The 23,992-nt window shown below is 39.8% G+C and overlaps 1 protein-coding gene across 1 annotated transcript in view; it reads left to right on the forward strand.

Annotated features, from left to right (window-relative positions):
• The window catches only part of snrnp200 (small nuclear ribonucleoprotein 200 (U5)), a 209,745-nt gene that overhangs the window by 30,636 nt on the left and 155,117 nt on the right, over nt 1-23,992 (forward strand). Inside the window, exons 8-15 of the mRNA XM_064341033.1 lie at nt 2,067-2,219; nt 5,484-5,583; nt 11,246-11,382; nt 17,013-17,093; nt 18,851-19,024; nt 19,238-19,375; nt 19,832-19,987; nt 22,013-22,183. Coding sequence (XP_064197103.1) covers nt 2,067-2,219; nt 5,484-5,583; nt 11,246-11,382; nt 17,013-17,093; nt 18,851-19,024; nt 19,238-19,375; nt 19,832-19,987; nt 22,013-22,183 — 1,110 coding nt within the window. The remainder of the gene's footprint in view (nt 1-2,066; nt 2,220-5,483; nt 5,584-11,245; nt 11,383-17,012; nt 17,094-18,850; nt 19,025-19,237; nt 19,376-19,831; nt 19,988-22,012; nt 22,184-23,992) is intronic.

The raw sequence follows: 23,992 nt of genomic DNA on the forward strand, positions 1-23,992 counted from the left end.
ACTGTAAAATGTAGACTCTTCACACTTTGATGCACAAAAAAAAAAACCTGTGTCGTTCGGTAAAACCGCTGGAATTAAAATAAATTTTTTTTTTTTAAAGTATATATATACATAACAGAGCCTACGGAGGGTAGATATTGACACCCCAGGTTAATGAGTACGGTATTTTATAATCCAATACTGTTCGCAACAATTCATGCAATTGCTAAGGCTACAGTGATGATGTTGATGTCGCTAAAATCCCCTTCTGATCCCTAAGTAATCAATCTGTTTTTTGTATACTGCCTAGCAAATGTTGAACTCAGAGCGTTTTCATGAACGTTTGCATGCATGTAATCAATGTCAAATGCAAAACATGCGGTTTTTCTGAAAAAACAACTTCTTACCATTCTAACAGCGAAAAAATGACCATTTGACATTCCATTCCGAATGTTCGCTAGTGAACCTAGCTAACGAGGAGGAATGGTTTGTATGTGACAGCTCTTACGGATATGAATGTTAATGAGCGCGGGACACACGCCCACCCTGTCCTGGTTTGCTGAACAGGTCACAATCTAATACTGTGTTTTTTTTTTTACAATTTAATGTGTATAATTGGGTTAAAAACTTGAGAGAAATATTAAGATGACAATCAGTTGTCACTTCTGGGGAATATTTAACCACAATTTGAATACAGTTTCTCAGAGTTAAATTTCCATTGGGATTACGTAATTAGTACTCTTGGTCTCAGTTTGCAGACTTTGTCCTGAAGCTCAGCGTTCAAAGCTGTACTGCGCTTAGCAACTGTTTGAAGACTAGCCAGGTTTTAGTTGGTTCGGGACAGTCAGATGGGGCCTGGAGTTGCTCATCGGCCTGCAGTATCATTTTCCTCATCTATTTCCCACTCATCTCCCTTAACCTACCTCTTGTTACAGTCTGACTCTAGACTGGGTCGTAAGTGAACATAACACATACATATGTAAAATACACATAAAAACTTATGTGCTGTGATGCTGCACACTCAGACTCACCATGTGAACTTAGGTGTTATTTGTTTGTACTTTGGGTTGTACCTTAAAGTTTTAATTACACAGAATAATCAGATTTTCTTATATTTTTTTAATGATAAAAATCTCACAGGGAATTCTCATTTATTCATGATGGCAAACAATCCCAACCCTAGTTATAATGGTTGTAGAAAATGTTTTTGGCATGGTAACTACCAAGTCTCACACCGTATTATACTGTCAGACTGGTTCAACCACAACAGCAAGAAAATTTGTCTCCAAGTGAGGCGAGTTGGCTGTCCCAACAAGTACTTTACTACTGCACAATCTATTACTTTTTGAATTTTGTTTTAAATTGATTATGTCTTGACTAACCGGGAACCTGCACTCTAACTCTGCAAGAGATAAAACCGTTGGGGCTGGGTTTCTCAACCTTTTTTATACCAACAGCCCCCTATCCAGTGTTCAGGTCCTATGCCAATTCAATTATCAGTTATAAATGTTTGTTACTATTCAAACCTGGGTCAAATACGCATTTGTTTTGGATTCCAATAGTGTTATGTGCTCTATTGATTTTGGGGGATTGCACTTTTTGAGAGTATTTCATTGGTTCCAATACACCAGTCAAGATCAGTGAAAAGTATTTGAATCCAAAACAAATATGTATTTTACCCAGGTCTGCTACTATTTGTTGATTTTAGTTATTTCCTATGAGGGTTTTTTTTTCTTTATTGGTAATCAATAGTGGCTACCGTGTTGCCAAGAGGAGCTCCTCTGCCATTTCTCCAGAGCCTATATTAATGGATGTAGGCCTTGAGCTGCGTTGTCAGAGGTTGTCTCATACAGCAGTATACCGAATGGATACTGTCTCGGGATTATTTCCTGGCGTATGTTTGTTAATGCTTGATTGGATGTGATGGATTTTTGCTTGCCTATGGAGGTAGGCTAACCGTGCAGGCAAGCTATGATATCCAGCTGCTGCACCATAGCCAGGTACGCAAAAATATGAAATTTATTCAGGACTGAAATTTCATGTCTAGACTATCCAAGTTCTGAAGTGCCTTCCTCTCCCTCTTCCAGCTTGGTGCTGCCGGTGATGTGATGACAACCAAGAAGAAAGACCTACACCCCCGTGATATTGATGCATTCTGGCTACAGCGGCAGCTCAGCCGTTTCTATGACGATGCCATTGTCTCACAGAAAAAGGCCGATGAGGTGCTGGAGATTCTCAAGGTCAGAACTTCATAGATCTGTATCCACATCACCAAGAAATTATTGAAGACTGGTTGGCAGCAAATAAAACGTTCTTTTTTTATTAATTACGAAATTGATCAAACGTATGCACTGCAATGTTACAGTCTGTGCAACGCCCTAATCTAAATTGATGTAGCTCAAACTTTGTTGACAATTGTAAGGAAATATGAACTGATTAAAAACTCATGTTTCATTTTTAACTGGCAGTAAAACCTTTTGTACTGCAGACCTATGCATGCTTTTTTCTTTCCTCCACTAATAGGACGGCCAAGCTGGTAGTGTTTTTCTACTGATGCATCCTTTATTACAGCAATGAAGCAACCAGATGTGAACATGAAGTCAGATCTTGCCGTACTGCTCAACAGTACGAATGGAAGAAAATACATTTATCAGAGAACTTATTGAAAATTTGTTGTATAACATTACTGTCAACAGGCCGTATGCACATGGGGAAATACTAGGGATGTCATAAAATATTGTTATATCGATTATTAATCGGCACGTTGTTTTATCGATATGTTTTTGGGGCATCGATGTATTTAAAAAAAGTAGCCGACATTTAGACTCCTAATGTGTGCTTTCCCATTCATTCAGTGGGCCTTCCGTTTGATGTAGTCTGGAATAATAACTTTCGGAGACCACAAGGGGGCGATATTAAATCTATAGGCCTTGTATAGTTATTACTAAGTTACCTTGCTCACCTCTCTCGCCCCTACTTTTGTGCTGCTGGTGTATGTTTGGTGTAGGCTATGTAAACTAGGCTAGGCTAATGTTATGGCAGACAAAAATATTGGAGAGTTTTGGGGAGAGGGCAAACAAAGCAACATTTGGGCTCATTTCGGATTCTGGGTTGATGGAGCTGGCCAATACCTGGATAAAACAAAAACTGCAAAAGGTGCAAGGCAGAATTGCCATTCTCCGGGAACACAACCAATCTAATATCACACATGAACAAATATCATAGCGAATGGCAGAGATGTACAGCGAAAGGCAGTACACTCTAGTACAAACTACAATTGCGGAAAATTTGATCACCAGGAAGAAGTTACCAATCAATTCGCCACAGGCCAAAAAGCTAACAAATTGTGTAGCGAAATTTATAGTCGGAGATATGCAGCCGCTTAACATGGTAGAGAGTCCCCTTTTCCTAAACCTGCTGGAGGAAATTAAACTGGAGTTTAAGGTACCCTGTCACTCACTCTTCACCAACGTTGTGTTGAGAGATATGTTTGAGGATACAAAGACTAGCAGCTTGAGAAAGCGGAGGGCATTGCTCTTACTACTGACTCCTGGACCTCACGAGCTACTGACAACTACGTAATGGTTACTGCACATGAAATTGATTCAGCATTTGAGATGAACTCTTTTGTCCTGCAAACTTCTCCCCTCGGATGCAGTCACACAGCACAAAACCTGTGTGAAAGCCTTGCAGACATGGAGAGTAAGTGGGAAATTCTACTGCGTGACCCACTGCCTGTGTATGTTTCTGACAATGCTTGGAGTATTGCAAATGCCCTGCAACTCCTCGGGCGACAACCCACTGGTTGCATGGCCCACACGCTGAACCTTGCCGTGAAAAGGGGAAAGGGCGGTCCGAACAGTTTTGGGAAAGTGCAGGTGCATTGTTGGACATTTTAAACGCAGTGTCACAGCATCCAGGTCCCTCACTGACAAACAGGTCCTTCTACAGCTACCACAGCACCGACTGGTGCAAGACATTGAAACCAGATGGAATTCTGCTTACGATATGATGACCCATATTGTTGAGCAGGAACCTGCTATTTGTGCAGTTCTCATTGGTTCCGGAAGGGCAGATGACAGATCTCATCCTTGTGGAAATCGAGCTTGCTTAGATTAAAGACCTACTACCTGTTCTTGAACCCTTCAAAGAGGCCACCGAGATACTGAACAGAAGTTGCGAGCAGCATCAGCACCATGTGCTGCTGATTCGCCTATCCAGAGAGACTGTAAAGCTGTAATAAATTGGGACCTCAGCACACGCTACCAAACAGAGGCTGTCGTTCAGTTTATGGAAATTGCCGCTTCCCTTGACCCATGCTCCAAGCTCCGACCTACCACCAGCCAAAGTGATGGCAACAGATCACTGCGATTGACTGACTGAGACTAGGTCTACAACTCTGTCCAGGCTAGCGAAACGCTACCTCAGTGTGCCTGCTACTAGTGTCCCCAGTGAGAGGGTGTTCTCTGCTGCTGGCAACATTGTCACTTCCCAGCGTTAACTTTTAGATCCAAACAATGTGGACATGCTCATATTCCTCAATAAAAATACTGTTCATTAGGTTAAGCTTTGCCATTGGCCATTGCGCCTAGTTCTGTTAATTAGAATGTAACGTCCAATGTTTTGCTAACTTGTTTTGCTGTTAAGATGAGACCGATTTTATGTTGGCCTATAACGTAAGAATATTGTTCTATCTAGGCTACACAAAATATCTCTCTTGGGAATGTGTACGTAATAAAGAATCTTATTTTCATTCAGTGTGCCTACATTTATGATTTGCTGAAATTATTAGCCTGTGGAAGCATCCTTATATGACACTGAATACCGATAAACCTTCGCAACTTATATAATTAAGGGTTTGTCTATTTATTTACGCCTATTTATTTCTATCTGAAAAATGCCGATATATCGATAATCATCGGGAAAACTTTCTGATTATAGATGCATGAAAAAGGCATCGATCCCAAGCCTAGGAAATACTGTTCCTAACTCAAGTCTTCAATTCTCTTATTTTATTAATATTTCTTACATTTACAAATTAACTTAAAAAGTAAGGATAGTGGTAGCCTAACCAGGTGACAAAGAAGAATAGTCAGTACTGGTCATTTGCAGTGGATTTTTAATCCCTAACTACCATCCCCAACTACCATTGAACCATGTGCTAGTTATGCAACCTGTGCCCTGCATCTGCTCACAGCAGAAGAATAGTCTGATCATTTGGTACAACAGCAGTTTCTTTTTTTGCCAATTCCCACATAGATTTGGGATCGTGTTTTTTTCCCCTTACATTTTCCCCTCTTTCTGTTTGTGAAATACAAATGTAGCCATTGCTGGCAATCTATTTCACCTGTGGTGAAAAATGGAAATCTCAAAAAGGATCGCTATTTGAGGGGTTTAGCCTCTGGAAATCATGTCTTTAAAAAAATGTTTTTAAACCTGGTTTAATGTCGATCAAACAATGCATTTGTTATAGTTAAAGCTTGTTCTTCTCCATATTTGCACAGACTGCCAGTGATGACAGGGAGTGTGAGAATCAGCTGGTTCTACTGCTTGGGTTTAACACCTTTGACTTCATAAAGATTCTGCGCCAGCATCGACGCATGAGTGAGTACCCGTCAGTAAATCTGCATATTAGGCTCTTGTCACAACCTTGCGTGGCCATGACGAAAAGGGAGAGGCACACAGATGTATTTGGAAAAGGAAGTTAAAATTTATTTTGAATAATCTAAATTTACAAATAAAAGGAAAATATTTCTGTGGGTGTGAATCTGTATCATTGGTGGTATCGATGAGTGAACGTGTAGAGTGTGCAGTTTCCTTGTGTGTAAAAAGTCAGTACTCCTCTATTTTATTATCTTATCAAATGGATACAGAATTAGAATAGGGTGCACGAAAATGTACCAGAGTGTAACATTCTAATGCAACTTATAAACCATGAGAAACCTGGTCTAGTTTGATCGTAATCTTGAGTGTGGTAATGTCATGCCAAGATCAAAAGAGCTCTCTGAAGGCCCTCAGACTAAAGATTCTTGATACTAAAGCTTCTGGGAGGAGTTTCCTAACCAATTCCATGCAATTCAATCATTCCGCTGTCCAAAAGATACTCTACAAATTAAGTAAATTTGAGACCACTCTTTGGTGGGACAGCCTGTCCTAGATATTCAGCCCAAGAGCTGAGTGAAAGATGCCTCAAAAGTCTCTTATACTCCTTTCGCATTGAAGCAATTTATGTGAAAGGATCAACCCATGTTATCCGATCTGGGTTCGCAACAGTGTTCACGACCTGGGATTTACGCAGGTTCGACACTGCTTTGCTTTGGTATGAAAGGGGGGGATAAAATGGGTTCCTCTACCCAGCATGGTTAACTGACCATCCCTCGAGCTTGTCGTGTTATACGGGCTCAAATTTCCTGAATCACTGCCAAAAATCTTACATCTTATGCAGAAACATTGTTCTGGAACTTGTACATAAATGGTGGACACCATATCCATGTAAATGTATATTAAACTCAAACTACTGTGGAATAATCTTCATTTTCACTAGCTATGTTCACAGCTAGATTCATGCTAGAACAGGATTGCTCAGTTGTCACATGTATGTAACGGTAAATATTTAATAATAAATTAAATATGTGAAAGTTTTACAAAGCAAATTTTATTTATATAGCGCATTTCAAAACAAAAAGTACGCTTCCCAGACAACCGTGGCTTTAACCCCCCCCGGAGCAAGCCTAAAGCAACAATAGCAAGGAAGAACTCCCTGTGGCAGATGGGAAGGAACCAGGATCAAGGGGGAGACCCATCCTCTTCTGGTCGGCTCAGGGTGTAGATTGGTGACCAACATGGTTAGTCAGTTAATGTTTACATTGATCAAATTGGTGGAAACTAAATGACAGTCCTGAGGTAGCGGCTCAAATGATGGGCGGGGCTGGGTGGCGGTGGTGGGGAGCAGCAGGTGGCGACTGAAGTGGGCAGGTTGGAGGCGGTGACGAAAGAGGGGCTGGACCGTAGTGCTGGGGAGTCCAGATGACAGCACTCTCAAAATTTAGGACAAAAGCCCGTCGGCAGTGTGGGGAAGAAAATTGAAATCGCCATTAGGGAATGAGCAGTAGAACAGGGGGTAAAGTGACAGTGGAATTTGGGATTACAAAGTGGCCCTGCCAGGAATAGTGCCAGGAATAGTCTGTGGCTGCATAGCTACTAGGACAAAGATCGAGAGCCGATGCAGTCGTGGGGAGAGGGGGGTGGGGTGCAACCATACTCGTCTGTCAAGAGCCAGCCTATGTTATTTGGGGTCACAGCTGATTGACAGGTGAGAGTAAGGAAAGGATGCCACCCCATAATGCTCTATGGCTACAGGATTTTCCCACCCTGTCTCCAGACTATAGATGATTGTAAGACTGAGAATAAAGGTGTGTTTTTAATCTAGATTTAAATATTGAGACTCTGTTCGACTCGTGTATATTTTGGAAGTGTGTTCCACAGTAGTGGGGCTGTGTAAAAGAAAGCTCTACCACCCTTTAGGTTTTTAGATATTCTTGGGACTCGGTGTCTTGAACGGAGTGACTTTGTGGGCTTATAAGCTAAAAGCAGGTTGGTTATATATGGGAATGATAAGATTTTATTGATACCGATTCCATTACCGATTCTGCTAATTGATTCGATCGATGCTGATACATTTTCTGGATGTAAAAAGAGTAGGCTTACATACAAGTTTTCAGTGTCAACTTACATTATTTTCCAGCCTGAAATGCCATCATTTTAGTAAATGGCTACACATGTCATGTAATGTGCAAGTAGTTGGCTATCTCCCTGGATATGAATTAAATGTTTTTAACAGAAAATAAAATAATGAATGTGATTTTATCCACAAAAATCAAAAAGACAAAATGTCGTGGTCACGATCGCCATTGTAGAAACCTTCAGTTAAATGAATTTGCATAATAAAATTAACCAAACACGGGCTTACATTTTCTGAACCTCGGTGATATAGTGGTGTAAGTAGACTATTTAAAGACCCTGTGCAGCCTCCCTTTTCTTACATATAAAAAGGTTCCTGTGGTTACTAAATTACAATATGTATGTATTTTTTCTACTTATTAGACTTTGAAAAGATACAAAACCTGCTTTGATGTAAAACCTGAATTTCTTAATATAGCAGACTCCAGACTGGCTGGGCGTGTCAGTTCTGTCCTAATTATTTATGCATTCACTTTTGATTGGCAGCCCGGGCCGCTAGATAATGCGGTTCGGGGTCGATTTTCTACGGCATGTATACGCTTCAATCGGACTACAATTGGCCTAGGCGTTCTGCGCATGTGTTCCATAATTTACATAGCAACTTTACGCTCACGGTGGCCAAGCGGAATCGATATCGTTTCAGAAAATATATAACTTTAAAAGATTTAATTCAATCTTCTACTGGGACTTTTGCCGTTTATTGAGGGTATGACTGAAAATTTTGGTGCCGCTGACTATATCGAATGTTTTTCACATTTACTGTTTGATTTAGCAAGTAGCCTGCCATTCAAAGTACATTTTTATAGGTTAGTGCTGTCCAATTGTACTTCACATTAACCTTGTATGGCGATCAATAAAGGCTAACAGCACAGTACCACTTCATTATTGTCACTTCTATCACCACTGTAATGAACTAAAAAAAGGCGACAAACAACCTTTTCTGTGAGAAATGCATTGTCGAGCTCACGCGCATACACTGCTGGCGACATTCTAAAGCTGGCAGTATACTCGGTAAGAAGAAAGAACTTCAGGATTGAGAACCACCAGCGAACATGTCCACGAACACTGTTGTCTGTATACTCGGTGAGAACACCGCACCGTTTAAAGTCACTCCACGCTGCTGGGGCATGAATAATTACAAATAATTATGAGGCTGCTATTAACCGGGGCTGGAATCTCAACTAGATCTCCGTCTCGCGGCTACGCCATGGATGTATAAAGAGAAGGGCTATGCGAGATCACAACACAAAACAAAAAGTTTAAAGCTTTACTAGTCAGAACACACCTTAAAAGGACTTTTCAAACATCCTTAGGCCAGTTCAATGAAGTGGATACCCACTCAAAATGGGAGAAATAATTGTCCACTTCTTTCTCAATGAAAGGGGGTACAAAGCACCAAAGCACCTGTCAATGCTGGAAGGTAGTGGAAGAAAAGCCCTGCTTACAAATGTCCAACTCCATCTCCTATAAATGCAAAGACTTTTCTGCTTCAAATATTTTTTCCCTTTTTTTTTTTTTCTCCTTTGCCTTGACTCAAATTTCATTTTTTAAAACTTCATTTTGGGTTGAGGTTTGGAATTGTTTTTATTTGAATGAAAATTTTAATTGTAGTTGCATAATTTACTGCCTGATCAGTACGAACATTAGAGTGATATTCTTTTCTGGCAAGACAAAGATTAACATTGCTCAAACTTGAGACATCTGCTTTCCCAGCAACAATTTCATAGCAGTCTACAGTTGAAAGCAAATTCAATTTCTGGCAATGATTAAGCTGTCCTATTGTGGGTTCAGCATCAAATTCACTAAGATCAGCCTCCTTAATAACAAACAAGCAAATATACAGCGCACCTATATACAGTATGACAAGCGAAAGCAGAAAGTAGAATGGAAGTATAGGTTTTAAAGAACTTTCCCTTTGTGATAACTAATCTTACCAATCAGAAGCCACAGAAGAGAGCAAATGGAACACTGACTACTCCAACTACACTCTGCTTACAGTTGAGGCCAAAAGTTATAAGATATTCAGATAAACTCAGTTTTTCACAGCTATGCACATTTCATGTTATCATACATTTCTTTTGGCAAGTCAATTAGGGCATCTACTTTCTTCACATCAGAGGTACTTTTAAAGCAATCAATTCACAATCAGAATTCCAGTGTGGGTCCGAAGTTTACATACACCAAGTTGGCTGTCTCTTTAAACAGTCTGGAAGATTCCAGAAATTGATTTCATGACTTTTTAGAAGCTTCTGATTGGGCAATTGTCATAATTAGGAGTTAATTGGGAGTTCATTGGCACTTGTGGCTGTATTTAAGGACCTACCTTTTGCGCCACTGCCTTTTTGCCCTTGATACCATGGGAAAAACCAAGCAACTCAGCCAAGACAAAGACCTCAAAAAAAAAAATTGTGAACCTCCACAAGGCTGGTTCCTCCTTCCAAACAACTGAAGGTACCACGAGCATCTGTACAAACAGTTGTATGCAAATATAAAAATCTTGGGACCACACAGACACTGCATCATTCAGGAAGGAGGCACTTCCAAGGCTGAATGAACTTTGGTCTGAAAGGTTCAACTGAACCCCAAGACAACAACAAAGGTACTGGTGAAGGAATTGGAGGCATCAGGTACCCAAGTATCTTCATCCACCATTAAGAGAATCCTACACTGCCATGCCCTGTAAGACTGTTGTGCAAGGAAGAAGCCCCTACTCAAAGACCGGCACAAAAAAGCCAGAATAAAGTTTGCAGGTGATCACCAGGATGAAGACCTAGTCTTTTGGAGGAGTGTTCTCTGGTCAGATGAAACAAACTGTTTAGCCATAATGATCAGCGCTATGTAGGGAGGAAAAAGGGTGAGTCTTTTAAACCATGGAACACCATCCCAACTGTGAAGCATGGGGTGGCAACATCATGTTTTGGGGGAGTTTTGCTGGGAAAGGGACTGGTGCACTTAAAATAGAAAATAGATGGGATCATGAGGAAGGAGGATTATCTCAAATACCAAAGAAACCCCTCAAGACATCAGCTATAAAGTTAAGACTTGGTCGCAACTGGGTCTTCCAGCAGGACAATGATCCTAAGCATACCTCCAAAGTTGTAACAAAATGACTTAAAGACAACAAAGTGAAAGTATTGGAGTGGCCATCACAAAGCCCTGACCCCATAGAATCCCGTAAAAAATGTGTGGACTGAACTGAGAAAGCGTGTTCGAGCAAGGAGGCCCTCAAACCTGAGTTACACCAGTTCTGTCAGGAGGAATGGGCAAAAATTCCAGCATTGTGAGAAGCTTGTGGAAGGCTTCCTCAAGTGTTTGATTCAAGTTAAGCAATTAGAAGGCAATGCCACCAAATACTAACAAAGTGTATATAAACTTTTGACCCACTGAAAATCTGATATAGTACATAAAACCTGAAATAAATCTGTTAGCTATCATTTTGAAATTGTTGCTTGTTTTGTGGTGTTGGTGATTTGCCCTTGAGTCCTCCATTGATACACACCCTTGTGCTTTTTTCCCCCCCAAACAGTCCAGTACTGCACCATGTTGGCAAGTGCCCAGAGTGAAGCAGAGAAGGAAAGGATCATGGGAAAGATGGAGGCTGATCAAGATTTGTCCAAAATTCTCTACCAGTTGCAGGAGACTGAGAAGGAGGACATCATTCGTGTGAGTGTTTACATCTATTAGCAGATTCTGTTATTACAACCTATTATTACAGCCTGTTATTAACCAATATCCCATGACCCTAAACTGGTCTGGTTACAAATTTTGTAGAATGTTTTGGCCATCTATAAACTGTGCTAATATGATTTCTCAGTATGGCAACTATAAAGCTATGGGAATCATTCCGTGGAATCTAGTTGTTTTCTTGGTAATTTAACCAGCTTTGCAAGCTGCTGTGGTGGGGTTTTCTTTTTAGCTGTGACTGCAGCTCTATAGCTCTGTTGCCATCGATGTTGGTCATGACCGAAGGTAGAGCTGAGTAACTTTCAGGCCAATTGACCAAGAGGGGGTGTGGCGATGGGCGTGGCATATCACAAAAAGGCGCATAACTCCCGAATGGATTCACAGATTTGTACAAGATTTTCTGGAAAGGTTGGTCATGAGCCAAAGAAGAGGTCACGTGTTTGTGTGCACACATGGATGCATGCGCGTGTGCGATCGCAGCTGTTGCGGATTCACGCTTGTTAACGATGAATTTGTTATGAACTAGTTCAGAAGTACAGTCCTTGACGAGTATTCTGTTAGTCATACTTGGTAGCTCACTTGCCGAGCATCATTTTTCCTATTCATAATTTCAGCAAGAGATGTTAATCCAGAATTGAAACTTGAATTCAGATTACAGCACGACACCTAGCTCATGCAAAATATACATCGGACATTGGCCAGAAAGTTTGCATTTCATGTCTGATTCATTCTAGCAGCATATTGCTTCACTTGGCAGCTGCTCCAAGCAGTTTGTGGCTGCTAAAAGTGAATGGGTCTTCACTAAAATTGGAGATTACAATATTTGCCCTTGTCTGAAACTGCCGATTATGTAAAATATAGGCTATTTATAGTGTGTAGCGAATATGAACAGTTATGTATAGCCGCGTTTCCACCGCAGGAACTTTACCCCGGAACTAGGAACCTTTTGAGGAACTCAGTGCGTTTCGACCACAGGAACTAGGGTCTAAATTTAGTTCCAGGGGCTTTATTTTACCCCCAAAAAAGTTCCTGCTCGGGGGGTAGTACTTTCCAAAAGTACTGGAACCTTTGGGGTGGGGCGCAAGCGCTGAAAATTTCTGATTGGTCGACTACTTGCAGTGTTTTATTTCAACCGTTTATTTCAATGTTTAAAAATCTGCAGCCGCAAACCGATTTATTTTCATAATAACTTCAAACTTGTATGTTATGCGGCGCAGTAGCCTACTTTTGGTTATAGTCTGCCAACGTCTTGGAATTATAACGTGTGCTCTTCTGTTCTTGCTTTAGTATTCGTTTTTATAAAATGCTAAGCATTCGTGCTGGGACAGCATATTACGTACTAAAACATTCAAACGGTTTAATTCGGTTGCTGAATATTTTCTTCCGGATTTTCTTTGTTAGCCCGTTGTAATTGACTCAAAACGTTTGATACAGTTATGTGAGATATGCGGTAGTTCTGCGTAATTTACATTGGTGATACAGTAAAAGCAAACTGGAAATCGCCTTCTGCACTTTTTGTCAGGGTAAAATAACAGGTTAATTCTAGTAATCGTCCCTTTAGCTTTTTCAGACTGCCGTAATTTTACTCTGCCATTCTTCAATTCCACAAAAAGACCAGGAAGACTATGGACTAATTTATGGTGCATGGTTCGCATCTGGAGGGCACACTTCGCTGCTCGGCTCGCAGTAACTTTGAAGGAAAGCAAACGGTGGCTGTACCACTGCTAATTTAAATTTTCACGCAAGTCCGAGTTTTCGTTCTATTCTTGTCATTTTGCGATTAGCCTATATGGAATTGACGATGAGAAAGTAATCAATTCAACAGCAAATTGTTTACAACGTGTGCATGTTTTCTGCTGTTGTTGCCAGTTATTTGTGGAATGTGAATGCATTCTGTCGCCTCGGATGTCAAGACATGAAAGGGAATGTTCGCATAAAAACGTTATGAATGTATTTGAGAGGATATATAAAACAGTTACAATCTAACTATTGGCCTGTTATATCCTATTTGTTGCATAAAAACGGTCCAAGTTCAACTACCAACAACAGTTTTGCTTGACAACGGTAAAATATGCCTGCCGGCTGCGGAAGAATAGGCTATTTCAATTTCAGGTGATTAAATCGATAAAAATCAGTAAATACAAAAGTAACCATATATAGTCATTGTTGGTAACCCGTTGTATATAAGTGGAATAAACCCCTTCGGGCTGTCCCGGTTATTAGAAAATAATGTAGGCTACTTCGGCGGTAGTATGGGGTTACAGAAGACAGATAGGACAGATGGACCGACGACAACGTCGCTTTTTCATACGTCAGTGGGCTAATTTGCCTAATATTCGCGGGACTTTAGACCGCGGTGGAAACGCAGACAACAATGGGCTGAAGGAACCTTATAAGCCGCGTTTCCACCGCAGGAACTATACCCCGGAACTAGGAACCTTTTGAGGAACTCAGTGCGTTTCCACCGCAGGAACTAGGGTCTAAATTTAGTTCTGGGGGCTTTGTTTTACCCCCCAAAACGTTCCTGCTCGGGGGGTAGTACTTTCCGAAAGTACAGGAACCTTTTGGGTGGAGCTTGCAGCGCTGAACATTTCTGATTGGTCGAGTACTCGTAGCATTTGTGTTGTATTTATTTTCCGCCATTACCCGCCATGTTTGAAAATATGCAGCGGCAAACCAATTTATTTTCATAATAACAAATCAAACTTGTATGTTATGCGGCGCAGTAGCCTACTTTTGGTTATAGCCTGTCAACGTCTTGGAATTATAACGTGTGCTCTTCTGTTCTTTTCTTGCTTTAGTATTCGTTTTATAAAATGCTAAGCATTCGTGCTGGGACAGCATATTACGTAGGCTACCAAAACATTCAAACGGATTAATTCGGTTGCTGAATATTTTCTTCCGGATTTTCTTTGTTAGCACGTTGTAATTGACTCAAAACGTTTGATACAGTTATGTGAGGTATGCGGTAGTTCTGCATAATTAACATTGGTGATACAGTACAAGCAAACTGGAAATCACCTTCCGCACTTTTTATCCGGGTAAAATAACAGGTTAATTCTAGTAATCTTCCCTTTAGCTTTTTCAGACTGCCGTAATTTTACTCAATTTTACTGCCATTTTTCAATTCCACGAAAAGACCAGGAAGACTATGGACTCATTTATGGTGCATGGTTCGCATCTGGAGGGCACACTTCGCTGCTCGGCTAGCAGTAACTTCGAAGGAAAGCAAACGGTGGCTGTACCACTACTAATTTACATTTTCACGCAAGTCCGAGTTTTCGTTCTATTCTTGTCATTTTGCGATTAGCCTATATGGAATTGACGACGAGAAAGTAATAAAACAGCAAATTGTTTACAACGTGTGCATGTTTTCTGCTGTTAATGAATGTGTTTGAGAGGATATATGAAAATCAATAAATACAAAAGTAACCATATATAGTCATTGTTGGTAACCCGTTGTATATAAGTGGAATAAACCCCTCCGGGCTGTCCCGGTTATTAGAAAATAATGTAGGCTACTTCGGTGGTAGTATGGAGTTACAGAAGAAATCATATGACAGATGGACCGACGACAACGTCAGTGGGCTAATTTGCCTAATCTTCGCGGTACTTTAGACCCCGGTGGAAACGCAGACAACCATTGGCTGAAGGAACCTTTTAGTTCCTGGTAACGTAGTTCCTGGGACTGAAAGTTCCGGGTAATTTTGGTGGAAACGCGGCTTATACTGTTTATATGTGAGTATCCATTATCCTGGTGATATCCTCAGTTGTCACGCAGATGTGATGGGTTATGTTTCACTCCACTGACCATCTTTACTCTAGACATTTGCCCTGAATTACTTGAACACATCTGCATTGTTAACTCAATAATTTATCTCCGTGCATTTAGAGGTTTTTCTTGTTTGTAGTTTTGGCACTGTTTTGACATGGTGGTGGTTTTAGAGGAAGGGACCATGTCTTTGGTCACTGTGTCCATTATATTGTAGGGAAAAATTAACTTTTTTTTTTTTTGCCAGTGGAAGCACATTCTTTCCACGACCACCTTCCTGTTCTGTAAAAGTCGTGACTTCTAATGCAACATTTGAAAACAGAACTAACCTGAACCAGAAGTTTCCAAGGCTTCTTAACCGCTTAGCCCACATGCCAAATCTGTCCAATCCTGTACGCTTTTAGGGGGCACCCTGTTTAACCTGTTGAACACCACAGACTTGAAAAATGGCTTAAATGAAGCAAGATAGTTGTACCATTTACAATACAAACTTAGATTAATTTGTATTCATAATTTTGGAAGAGATAAAATGTCACATGTTTGATTGTCTAGACAAAAAATCCAAAATGAATTTGCTCTTTTTTAGTTTGCGATGAAATACTGTAGGTTAAACTATAGCCTACATATCCTGGATCAAAAACTCCTTGACCACACGTTCATAAAATCTAAGGGTGGATATGCAGAACTACTAAAGATCTATGAAAAACTAAGCAGTGTACCCAGCATCTCCAAATCTGTCCAAAATGTCTGAAGTATGCATTGCTGTAAATCACAACATATTCACGTATTTCACGACAAATCAACTGCTTTGACTCAAGAAACTCACTGTTGCATCATTTTAAAGTGGGTATTACAAGCTTTCTGTCCGTGGTCTAAAATATCTAGGGGTCCAGAAACATATCCAAAATCTTTCCCAAAATGAATAAAATGTCCATTATAAAGCATATAAATGAGCCCCTTCTGAAGGTTTAAGATGAAACATTGATATCAGATTTAAATATAATGCAAAAACATTGTCACACTCTGGTACCATATCTAAATGTGTAATAATTAGCTCTTGTATGTATTTCTGTACTGTACAGTATGTAATGTTTTGTAGTATGGGGATGGGACGACATGAAAACAATTTTCAACCATCCACCGCGTTTTGGAAATGTTCCAACTCTCACGCCATAACTGTTGCATGCATCACAATAACTACTGAGCTACCAACGAAGGCTTATATTAGTGTGAAATATCCTCATTATAAAATACCACTAACCTATTTAAAGACACTCAATTTCAAAAATAATTTATATTATTTTATATAAATAATTTATAATTTATATTGTTCAACAATGCTTCTTTTACAAGCATTGTTTGCTATAATGAAGCTCAGAATTGGGACTACGCTGCAGTAGCTGTGGCTTGCTAACATGCTACCTAGCTAGTGTCTGTAACTGTTTTAATTGGCATTGAATTAATTTTTTTTGCTTGTTTTTTATTTAATTTTTTTGTTCATAGGACTAAACTGTTGTTCATTCAACTGGCAGCAAAGCTGCAGATTTTACTGGGCTGTTGCTTGCTATATACAAGTATTTTTTGTATTTTAATGTTTGTTTTAAATGTTTAATTATTTTATTTTAGGTATTTAAAAAACAAAGGCTTCATGAAAGAAATATTTGTAGTGACTGCATTATGGTATGTAGGATTCTTATAGTCATGTTTGAATTTCTTGAATTTGAATTTCCACTCACAAATATGAAGATGCAATTAAATTACCATTGCAAGCAAGCCTGCGCAGATGTGATCAATACAGTATTGATGGGCCTTTTATGTTTCATACAAATAACTGCAGGAGGAGCGATCTCGTAGGGAGAGGGTGAGGAAGTCTCGTTTGGACAATGACCTGGAGGCCATGGACCTAGATCATGAAGAGGTGAGGACTTTCATATGAACACAGACATTTACATATGCACCGAAACACAGGTAACTTCAGCCCTTCAGTCTAAGATTGATTGTACACAGACGTACGTTGATTGTGGATGTCTGTTTATCTTGTCTGTCTAATGCTGTGTCCTCACTTTTGTCTTCCTTTCACACCAAAATCAGATGACCTCCATCATTTCTGTAGAATGTAGGCTAGTGCTGAGCCATTAATAAAATTCTTTGATTGTTTTCACATTCTAAAATTACCAATTGACCGGTTCAGTTATCTAAATTATATTTTGTTTGATGTGGTTGTAGCACCATTCCATTAGACTTTTCCACTTTAGTGTGTTTCTAGCACAAAATCAAATGGAGAACAAAGCTGTAGTTTTCCAGGTAGGGTAAGGTACTTATTGCCAAATACATGGTCATGTCAAAAACATTGCCCACAATCCATTGCAGTTACAACTTCTGAGGGAACAAAGTCATTGCATTGGTGCATCCAAACTCGCCGCTCTTGACTTGTGTCGTGGATTTTACCTTCAATGGAAACAAATAATTTAGTCAGGTCACAGAGTAATTCAGCAATACAATTTTATTTGGCCAAATAGGAGAAATTGTTCAAGCACTCATCACCGTGTTTGAGAAGAGTCTCAAACTTCTGTTTACAAGTTCTGCTCATATCTTTCTGTACGCTATCTTTCTGTGAGATAATTGCACATGGCATGACACTTTCTTACTCCCCCGCCCATACCAACTTTGTTTTCCTGAGAAACTTTTTGCCTCACCCCAGAAACCTTGACGAAACGTCTAATTTCCTGTTGCCTCAAGGCGGGGGAGGGTGTCCTTCTTATCGAACTTATTTTCCCTTCGCATACAATCTTGTTTCGTACAGCTTATCTTCATTTGACATCACACACAACACATGCAGTTTTAAATAGAAACACACAAGCTATTGATTAGGATATGACATTTTGCTAGCAGTGGTCATACATTTACCACCTGAGTATATACTTATAGCAAATGTACTTTTAACTATGAATTTTACACCATTTGCAAAGTATCCCTTAAGTTATGTTTACATATTTGTGACCTTCTCAGACACTTGTCAAGCTACTTGCCTCCCCTTTGTACCAAAAAAGTCTTGCAGTTACCCAGAACTTTATCTGTCTGACTCCCTCAGCTCATCCACATTTCTTCCTCCTCGAAGGTCGTTCCTTCCTGGTACCTATCTATTTTACATATTTAGTTACCTACATAATTTTGTTATAAACACAAAAATTTCATACAGTTAAACACAGTCAGCAAGCTTATTTTCTATCACACATGTAGTGTACTGTATAGGTTTCAAACATTAACCAACTCATGAAATCTTGATAGTCTATAAGACACCCAGTTTAGTGATTTTTTTGTATAATTGGGACATTCATTGTGTGCAATTTTAGTTATCTTAAGGCTTACCGCCTCCCTCCCGAATGCATCACTGTCATGCCACCTCATTTATGGCAACCAGCAAACAGGCTACTGCACCTGCAGCTAATCTAGCAGCTAGCCACTAATTTTATTCTCACAAAGAACATAAGGCTTAGGTGGTGTGTGCTTGAAGAGGTGGACTAAAACTAGATTTAGATTGTATAATTGTGAGCATGCTAATATACTTATGTACTAAGACAGCTGCAAAGATTTTTTACTTGGTTTTATGTTATTAGTTTTATCTGAGTGTTTGGTGCTGCCCAGTACTGAAGTATTCATTCTTTCCTTCTCCAGTCTCTGGCTCCTCGGCAGTTGCTGGATTTAGAAGACCTAGCGTTCACTCAAGGCAGCCACTTTATGGCCAATAAGCGCTGCCAGTTGCCAGATGGCTCCTTCCGCAAACAACGCAAGGGCTATGAGGAGGTTCATGTTCCTGCTCTGAAACCAAAACCATTTGCAGAGGATGAGGTTTGTCTTTCGTGCATGCATTTACATGTGCCTTTCTATTATTGTTTCAGCCTTTAACTATGGTATAACAATCTGTGTGTTTCCCTCTGGGTCTAAGTGATATTTTAAAAAATGTTTGAGGCAAATGACAGGTTTTTTAATTTATTGCCAAATATGGAAGTATTTATAATTTTATTCTATGACGGTTTAATAATCAGATGTACCCCATAATAGGTGCTGGTAGCAATTGAGAAGCTTCCGAAATATGCGCAAGCAGCATTTGAGGGATTCAAAACTCTCAATCGCATTCAGAGCAAACTATTCAAAACTGCCATGGAGACAGACGAGAACCTTCTGGTGTGCGCTCCCACAGTAAGTTGTAATTTGAAGTGGAGCAGTAATACAACACTGCTTCCAAGCAGGATGAGAATTATGAATGTTTAATTTGGTTCATATTTGGAATTTACTATTTTACATAGAATTGTTGACATTGAGAAGCTTTGTTTAGGGGATGGGGTGTTGGCTTGTTCAGTTAACTTTTTACTTCTTGATTATAAGTGGGCCTTCTGTGCCTTTTTGGTTATATCACTCTTCCGTATTCAGTAACACTGATATTATCCAGTTTAGTAAGTTGCTCTGCATCTGCTGAGTAACTGTAAAATGAGACACTGGTGGCCTACATCTGTAAGTGACATTCTGTTAAAGCCTTTGGCATGTATGTAAGTTCAGTCAATAGCATGCCACAAGTTCTTGGTATCTCCTTCTCACTTTCTTTCTTGTCACTCTTCCATGTCCCTCTTAATCAGCCTGTCCTTTTTCTGTCTATAGGGGGCAGGAAAGACCAATGTTGCACTGATGGCTATGTTGCGGGAAATTGGGAAGCACATCAATATGGATGGCACCATAAATGTGGATGACTTCAAGATTATCTATATAGCACCCATGCGCTCACTTGTGCAAGAGATGGTGGGCAGTTTCAGCAAGGTGAGGGAAATTGAGTATATAGTGTTATCTTCAGGTGCGGTTAAGAACCGGAGTTGCTGTAGCTTCCTAAATTGACGAGGATGGATGAGCACCTGATTAACCTTTTAGTATGCAAATGTTAGCTGTAATACCCATTTTCCACCATAGGCACAATGACAAGTCCTGGTAGAACCTGGTTAACCCATTTAGACCTAAGGTGCCCTCTAAAAAAACATTCTGAAACCTAAGGCATTGTTGTGAACAACCTCCTAAAACCTGAGGGTTTTCTGAAAAACTTGACAGAATTGTCAGCATTCACTAAAACCTTTATTTATCAGCCTCTATAGCCGATAGAAACTGAAAATGAAATAAAAACCATTTGAGAGCTTAATCCTTTGGCTTTAATTATTGCCTTTGCCCTAATGTTCATTAACATTTTTAAAAAAATCTATAAAACTGAAAATGTTGACAAATGTGCTTGTTGTTTCCAGCCATATTTTCAATAAAACAAACAACTGGCAGTGATAGTGCAATAACTGTATCACAGTTTGTTCACACACTTGTAACAGAAACGGGCGCACTGTTGTGTCCACTGTTAATTTCGGGCACACTGCATTTTCTGTCTGTAGTGTCAGTACTTGGATGATTCCATTCTTCACCACTAGATGGCGTAAGCTTTTAAAAAATACTCTGCATTCTCGCTGAATTGATGTATAATTGCCATCCCAATGTGTATTTCAGCGAATCATGATGCATTTATTCGGTCACGTGTCTTGAAAACGACGACAGCATCTAAAAGCGCTCACGTCGCATCCGGCTCTAAAGGGAGAAGCATACAAACGTCACACCCAGTCTTAAACGGATATACACGCAAATGTTGCATCCGTTCTTAATGGGTTAAGCAGCCTTCACACTCATACACACCTAATAAACTAATGACTGGTGACTGCTTGCTAGCAAGTGAATACAGTATTACTCACAAACAATTATGTTTTAAGTGAATTGTTTGCATTCAAACAAGGAAATTAAATTTATCCACCCTGACACTAACATCAGCCTGCACTCTAACACTATGTGCTGATACATTATGGATCATCTCTTAAAGGGCCTAATTCATTCTCTTAGGGTAGGTACTCTGTGTAGTAAATTGGCAATAGTCTACAAATTTAGCTTTTATAAAGTATGCTTCATTTCCAACATGCCCATGTGTCTAATTTGGAACTACATATCTTGCATCACTCTTTCAGCAGAGCTTGTGTCCACAAATGCAGCATACAATTTTTTAACTAGTGTCTTTAATTGATGGTGCTTGTATTTGAGTGCATATAGTGTGGTGCTGGGACATTCTGTAATGGCAATCATTGAATGCAATAACGCTTATCACCATGTTGGTTGGTTCTTTTTGTCTTTTTCTCTTTAATTATAACTGATGTGGTAGTAAGCATACAAACTTGAGAGGCCATTTGAAATGCTTCCAGAAATGTCACCTATGTTATATATTGGGTGTTGATAAGATGGCAAGCCTTTGCAGCTACCGTGTCACTGGCAATGGATCACATGGAAGCTGTACGACCTTGCTGCCATATGGCTGTACGGAGCCTTGCCTGAGATTTAATCTCAAAAGATTAAAGATTTAACAGTCCCCAGACATGAATATTGTTTAAAGTCTGTGGAGAGAAATATGCAGTGCAATGCAATCTCTCGACTAGAGTGGTTCTGCAAGGATGAGTGGGACAAATTCATGAATCAAGAATAGAATGTCTGTAAACTGGCTAGAAGAAATGTATGTAAGCTCTTGATTTCTGCCAAAAGATGTTAACAGAAATTTCATGTTTAAGTTTGTTCCCGACGTAGGTTCTTAACATATTTTCGCTTCAACAAAACATAGTTTGACCTTGTCTGGCCAGACCTTTAGATACTACTATTTCAAAACCCCAGGAGGTGAAAAGAAAGCCTTAAGGACAGACTTTGAATAATCATTTTATATAGTTTCTTGTGTGAAAATCATGTATTTGTCATCTTGCCTGTTTCTCTTACCTCCTCCAGCGCCTGGCTAGTTATGGGATCACTGTGGAAGAGCTGACAGGAGATCACCAGTTGTGTAAAGAGGAGATTAATGCTACCCAAGTCATTGTTTGCACACCTGAAAAGTGGGATATCATTACACGCAAAGGTGGGGAGCGTACCTACACCCAGTTGGTCCGTCTCATCATCATTGTGAGTATCTGTCATACTGTTAGGCTTCTTTTTAACCTGTGGTGAAAACCATTTTTAAACCTTGAATCCAATATCGTCTTAATTCCTTGAACAAATCACACCTCCCATCTGGGCTTTTCATTTTGCCTTTCACCTAGCTGCTAAATGTGAAAATGAAATGTTTTGACATGTTCATTGTCTGTGTGCACATAATTCGGAAGAGTAGGGTTTTCTCCCCACTTGTACTTTATGTGCTTGCTATTTGAGACTTCAGGTCTGGTGTTTGCTCTTTTTGCTTTCTTGCCTTGCTACTCTGTAAACGTCTTTGTGACAGTTCTCTGTAAAAAGTGCTTACAGACGCTTTCAACGGTAACAACATAAACAAATGTTCCTGCGCATGTGCGTTGTTCTGGCCCTAACTTAACTTCTGTCAGACGTCCGCAAACAAGCAATAACAACAGAGTCCCTCTAGACTGGCTTTAACAGGTCGTGATGAGATAATTACGATTGTCTTAAGTTGATATAGTAAATAAGGCTGTACTAGTATGACTAAATGTGCTGGTGTGGAACCCTATTGTATCTGTTAGGATTACTATTATTATTTTTTTTTCTCCGCTATAACTGTCTGAGGCTCAGCAACCATAAGTCCTAGAGCAACCAAATTTGGCAGGTGGGTTCCTATGACCTCCCACTATTCAGGCACTACAAATCACCTATGTCGTCCAGATAATGGCGCTATAAAAAAGGGTCATGTTTAAAAGGCCATTTGGACTTTTTTATTAGTTGGGGTGGTGGTTGAGGTGGAACAGCTGTAGCTCCACATCTAAAGTGTTACGACATCTAGTAAACTTTTTTACGGCAAGCGGCTAGAAGACATCCATGGCGACGCAAGTAATCAGACACCGTAGGGTCTAGTTTTTATCAGTGAGGGGAGGGTCTGAACGTCAGGGAAGCAATGGAAGACAATGCCAGCCAGAGTGCATGCTAGGCTACTAAAAGTTTGTTAGTAAAACCTTTTTGAGAGAATGAATAATTACTTTTCTTGAGCATGGATTCATTTGAAGACAATATCGGGTGAGTTCGTTTAGTCTTTGAATCCGTCTTTATGCTGAGAGAAATCGTATTCCGTGGCAACAAGATAAACCCGACATTAGCCCTAAAATACAGCAGTGAAAACGCTGCTCACTGAATAACGAAATAAACGATACAAAGTTTTTAACAATTATACCATGTCATTCTACAGTCAATATCTGGGACTAACAATAGAATAAATATACAATCTTACCATTGGTTTTCCGTGGAGAGATGTCCCTTTTGAGACTGCGTGGTCATATATTGTCTTGGACAATCCGTTTGTGAAATATACGTGCATTTGTGATGCCTGGGTAGGTTACCTTCTAAAATAGTTGTACGTAATACCACACCTGTTGTTTACGGCGTTGTCGCCCTTTTTAGTACAATTTGGCTTGATTGACAATTCATTTATTCAGTAGGTGTGAGTATAAGCTTTCTAACGATGTATAACATGTCTGATTTTTCTTTTGGAATAGCGTTTTGTAGGTCAGCGTAACCGAAAATTTTCTTATCTGCCAACGTCTAAATAAATAATATGGTAGGCTACTCTACGCGCAGCACGCAGGTCGCGAGTTGATATTTCGTCTTGTTTAGTTTTTTCTCAATGTCATATTTAGTATTTGAAATGTGTATTTATGTGTTGTTATTCTATCTGTCTGTGAGGCGCTCTGAAATGTGCATTCTCTGATACGATGAGCAATGGTTTGGAATATGTGTCTGACGCCTATTTTAGTTGCGGCGCGGATGCCCTGCAGC

The sequence above is a fragment of the Anguilla rostrata genome, chromosome 6 (assembly GCF_018555375.3).
Source record: "Anguilla rostrata isolate EN2019 chromosome 6, ASM1855537v3, whole genome shotgun sequence".
NCBI lineage: Eukaryota > Metazoa > Chordata > Actinopteri > Anguilliformes > Anguillidae > Anguilla > Anguilla rostrata.